This window comes from Lactuca sativa, chromosome 3, assembly GCF_002870075.4.
Source record: "Lactuca sativa cultivar Salinas chromosome 3, Lsat_Salinas_v11, whole genome shotgun sequence".
NCBI lineage: Eukaryota > Viridiplantae > Streptophyta > Magnoliopsida > Asterales > Asteraceae > Lactuca > Lactuca sativa.
The window spans coordinates 244,798,976-244,803,997 of NC_056625.2; the positions used below are offsets into that span (position 1 = coordinate 244,798,976).

The 5,022-nt window shown below is 32.2% G+C and overlaps 1 protein-coding gene across 1 annotated transcript; it reads right to left on the minus strand.

Annotated features, from left to right (window-relative positions):
• Positions 1-2,330: 2,330 nt before the first annotated feature.
• On the minus strand, positions 2,331-4,002 carry LOC111911813 (F-box protein AUF1). Its single transcript, XM_023907559.3, has 2 exons — positions 2,980-4,002; positions 2,331-2,638 (listed from the first exon to the last, which is right to left on the minus strand). The coding sequence occupies exons 1-2, from the start codon at positions 3,972-3,974 to the stop codon at positions 2,572-2,574; spliced, it is 1,062 nt and encodes a 353-aa protein (XP_023763327.1). The 5' UTR covers positions 3,975-4,002; the 3' UTR covers positions 2,331-2,571.
• Positions 4,003-5,022: the final 1,020 nt, after the last annotated feature.

Genomic DNA, 5,022 nt, shown 5'->3' on the forward strand with positions numbered 1-5,022 from the left:
ACAAGATCAGACAACGACATTTATGTTATCAATTGATTCACTTCTACATTCAGTCACCATATAAATTAACATTTAGGCACTATAAAAATTTAAAAGCAAATTAGTTTTAAATGTCATGATTATTACCATATCAAGTTATCATTTGGTTATAAATTATTTATCAAAAGATTTTGTTCACCACTACTCATTCCTTTGTTGCTACTAATGTTGGTGTTAATCCAAACCAAGTCAAAGTCATGTGTTTTATTCAGGGGCATTTTAATCTTTTGTAAGGAATATGACTAAGTAAATGACCACGTTGGCTCTAGAGATTTAGTGGGATGTGGGTAGTAGGTGCAGTAATTTTAGGATAAGTAGCTGAATCTATGTTGTTTAAAAACCTTGTAATCGATGAGTTAATTGGATGGAATAACATAATACTGTCCCCCAAAACTTCTTGCTTCTTCTATTTTATTTCCTGAAATTCATGCAGCAAAAGTGCTGCTATATTCTGTTGTTTGTTGTGCAGTGAAGTGTGTATTCCTAACAACTAAGAAGTGAATTTTAGAAAAGATAATTTTACATATACATATTTGACCTGATTTACCTAATTACAACACCAGTTTGTCGTTTCCTGTTAACCATGCCATATGTCACAGAATCATCTATATCCACATATGCATTCTCTAACAATTTATTATGGTGGCCCACTCTTCCATAAAAATTATTCGTGTTTGCATATAATAAGAGTTCAGGTTTCTTTATCAAAAAATCTCAATTACTTTTCATTCAAAGTCAGCTCCAAAAGTTATGGCAGAAATAGTGAACAAAGATAAGAATATATTAATCGAAAAACCATAACTCTCTTAAGTTATTTTGAAGCTAAGCTCTTAACCACTAAAATCGAGATGATTTCTTGATGAGTTTACTGGATAAATATCCTTTGTTAAGTGCTTAATTGGTTGGGATTTGGGAATGAAGATGACAGAAAAGTTAACAACAACAAAAGTCAGCATGTTGTTAAATTTGTTAACCGTTTTGTAATAATCATAAAAAAAAAACAAAAAGATTATTTAAGGGGTAGGTCGGACGCATGAGTTCAATATGGGATGTTTTACGATTTAAAACAATTAACAATATTATAATACTATGTGCGGAGGGTTCTTTATGAAACAATTCTACTTCTTAGTCAAAATTAAAAAGTATCAATGAAAACTTATCATTTCAAATCTGATCCAACAAGTTTGTTGTTGATGGAAATGGAGTACGCATATCAGGAACGATACAACCATTGTCACTATTAGCTCCATAAATATACGAACTTAAATCGTTGAAAATTCTTTCCATTTCGTTTGTTGTATCGCTTGATAATTTCTACAAATGAAGTTACATGTTTTACTTTCAAAAATGGCATTGCATGGGAGACATAAATGGTAGACAAATTATGTGTTTTACTATGTAACAGTACTCAAAAGATAGATTGCAGTAAACTATCAAAAAAATAATAGTAAATAATCTTTATACAGACGAATACATATAAATTTCATTAACCTATGTATCTTTTTCATACCAATCTACTAAAATGTTAAGAAATAACAATAATACCCTTTTCTTATTTTAGTTATTATTTAATTTCTAGTTTAGAATAGTTTAAAATGTCTTACATATTTTTTGATTTGTTATAATTAAATGTTTGTTGGCCCCCATTAGTCAAATAAAATAGATATTAAAGTAATCAACTACAAAAAGTTAGGATTGAAAGAGGTAAGGTAAGATGACCATTTAATTCAAAATTTAACGAATTTCTATTTTACAACATTTTGTTGGATTAAATGTTTATTAAGGGTATAAGAATTTCATAATGGTTTTTAAAATTTCGTAACAGTTTTTCGATATTGTACAATCTAATAGTGATACGCAGTACTTAAATGTCAAAACATGTTGCTACCTTTCTAAGAGTATATGAGCTCTAAAATAAACCTTATCTCAATAGATGTTTTAAAGATCCTTTTGTCTTCTATCAATTAACATTTAGCAATCTACCTCAATAGTTGTTGCATGAACTTTGAAAATAACCTAAAACTATAAGTGCTACAAACAAAATAACATAAATTGTAATGAGTAACATTGTTTTCTTAATAATTAGCAAATAAAACGTCATACTGTCAATCACAAATGTGTTAGATAATGCTAGAATGATTTTCTTGCAAACTTCTATTTTTACTACACAAATTAGTCATCAAACTTTCCATTTCGGGTTCACAACATAGACCGATATACGGGTAAAATTTATGTCCTTTCATTTATAAATGTACGACTGGTATCGCTATCGTTTTAATTGCACACATTAGTTTCTTAAATTCAATAATACTAATTAAAATGTACCATTATTAACGAATTAACGACTGTTGCTTGTGTAGCTGGTACTGAATGATAAAAATTACTATTTTACCCTTCTAAAAAAACAACTTTCAAATGCATATTAGTTCATCAAAATCAACAATTTTCAAACTAACACTTATAACAAAGCACCAAGACTTCATGACTTTCGATTAAACAACCAACAAGCAAGTTCTGTGCATCCAAAAGTTTTTATGGCTCTGAAATTTGAAACTGTAACCTAGGATGTTGCCCAGCTTCCTCATCAAGGTTCCACCGCCTGCAAAAAGAAAGAACACAATTAAAAAACATAAGGGAACACAAAATGTAATGACAAAAAAAGCTTCATCTTCTAAAAGTTGGTTTTTTTTAAAGGGTAAATTTCAAGTCTAAATAAAAGCATGCACTCAAATGATTCATGCTACATGGTTCATATCTATATGAATTAAGTCTTTTATCATGTTTAATTGATTAGACATAAAGAACACGTTCTAACTTGACAGATATTTAATTGAAAAGTGGAAGAGTCTCAATATGCAACCTAATTGATTTGTCATTTCAAGAATAAAAAATATGCTTATATTTTGATTAAGATATAGAAGTTATAAGAACATTGCTTACAGGTTCTGAGTAAGCATCATGCCTTTATACTTCTTCAAAATCTCCATCATAGCTTCAGTATATGCAGACTCTTCTTTATCTTCAAAACCACCATTTTCACTGCTCATAAGAAACTCATTTCCACCCTCCATATCTTTCATTTCCATTACACAAAAGTATATCCCCTTCATCACATACCCTGAAACTGGCAATTTAAAAACCGGAATATAACAGTTACGCAATATAGTAGGAACATTTACACGATTCAGCATAGTTTCCGAAGCTGAATGCACCCATTCCTTAACCTCACTGAGTTTTTTCCCACTCAGAGAAAGCCTCCCTCTTCTCCCTGAATCGCTAATACATACCTCTTCCAACATGGGTAGATCATTAACGAGGTACAACAACATCACATGCCATGCCATGATATCTTGCAGACACTGAAACGAAATGATATGTTTGTTCTTCAACAAATCACTGTTTAACTCCAGGCTTCCTTCTTCATCCCCATTTCCATTAACACAAAATCCATCCTTATCACAGAGTGAATTCGGCCACAGAAATATAAACGATTCAATTTTCTTCGTGAAATTAACCTTCCATTTGAACAAACGACTATCGACAGCACTATGACCCGGTGCTAGAAGTTCGATACATAAGGACTTCACTCCTTTAAACTTGATCAAAAACCTATAGACAGATAGAAACGACTCACCGTATAACGACGAAATCATGCGCAGAAACGACTTACTTGGGATGGTCTTCTTATCGGAAATGTGAGGGTTTAAGACTGGAGAAGCGAAGGAAATGGCATCGACTTGAAGTACAATCGAGGAGAAACGTTTGGAAACCAGATAGCAAAAGCAAAGGGTTTTCAAATCGATTAATCTGTTTAATATTAGGAGGATGATTTCGTCTGGTAAACGACTGATTGGAGACGAATCATTTGCATCTCCTTCGCCGGATTTCTCGAGGTTCCTCAATTTTTTGGGACAGAAAATCGACGGTGGGCTCATCGGACGTTTTAACACCGAATTCTGATCATCCTGTTAACTTTTATATTGGTGATAAAAATAAATAAATAAATAAATAAAAATTAGAATATAATGAGTAATTTCCAAAAATAGTCCATATGGTTTCATACAATTTCACAATGGTCCTCCCATATAACACGTCAGAAAAGCTATGAAATACATGTAAAATGAGAAAATACAGCCATTTTATTATTTCTATCATTTTTTTTATTCGTTAACCATTTACACAAATTAAAGACAACCACCAACTATAAACCATCAGTATACAGTCTATCATTGGCACTCCCCTCTCTCAGCCCCCACCACTTTCATTTGTTTAGGCCTTCTTGTATACACACCACGAGAAGGCTCGTGGTGTGTATACACCTCATTGTCGTCTTCTTCCACCCTCCTTTTATTCTTCAATCCGATATACTCACAACGAAGGAATGTGGTCGTGGTGGGTTTAAGCTGCAAGAAAGAAGAAGAAAGGAAGAGAGAAGAAAATGTCAATGGTGAATTGTGGTGGCCAACACGAGAGACCACGCTCGTGGTTCCAAATCAACGCCACGAGGGATCGGGATGGTGTGCAAGAACAACGATCGTGGCCACCTGGACCACCAATGGCTTCGTGATACCCATACAAGATGACCTTATTTTCTAGGCATATCTTTTGGTGACCATCAATAAAGAGCTGAGAATAAAAAAACAATCACTCATTGATATTGATATATACATCATCAACACTAGATGCAAAATAGATAGCAAAACATTGATATAGATTCACAAAATCAATACTAGATACATGATAAAGTACAAACACTAATTTATCTTTATGTTTCACATTTCACAAAATTATAGGCAAAGTCAAACCTAAAATTGAATATGATATGCACATCATCTCCATCTTTTATCCAGGCTAATTAAATCCCAAAACACAAAATCAAATATCAGATCACATCGAACCCACAAACATGAAAGAGAAAATAAGTTCAATAACCACAAACATGAAAAAACAAAAATAAAATAGGAAAAAATTAATTGTTGTTGA

Bases quoted from the DNA above. Each gene is read 5' to 3' on its own strand.
- LOC111911813 (XM_023907559.3), bottom strand. From the start codon at position 3,974: ATGAGCCCACCGTCGATTTTCTGTCCCAAAAAATTGAGGAACCTCGAG. The intron at 2,639-2,979 runs GTAAGCAATGTT...TTCTTTTTGCAG, and splicing joins ATGATGCTTACTCAGAACCT to GCGGTGGAACCTTGATGAGG.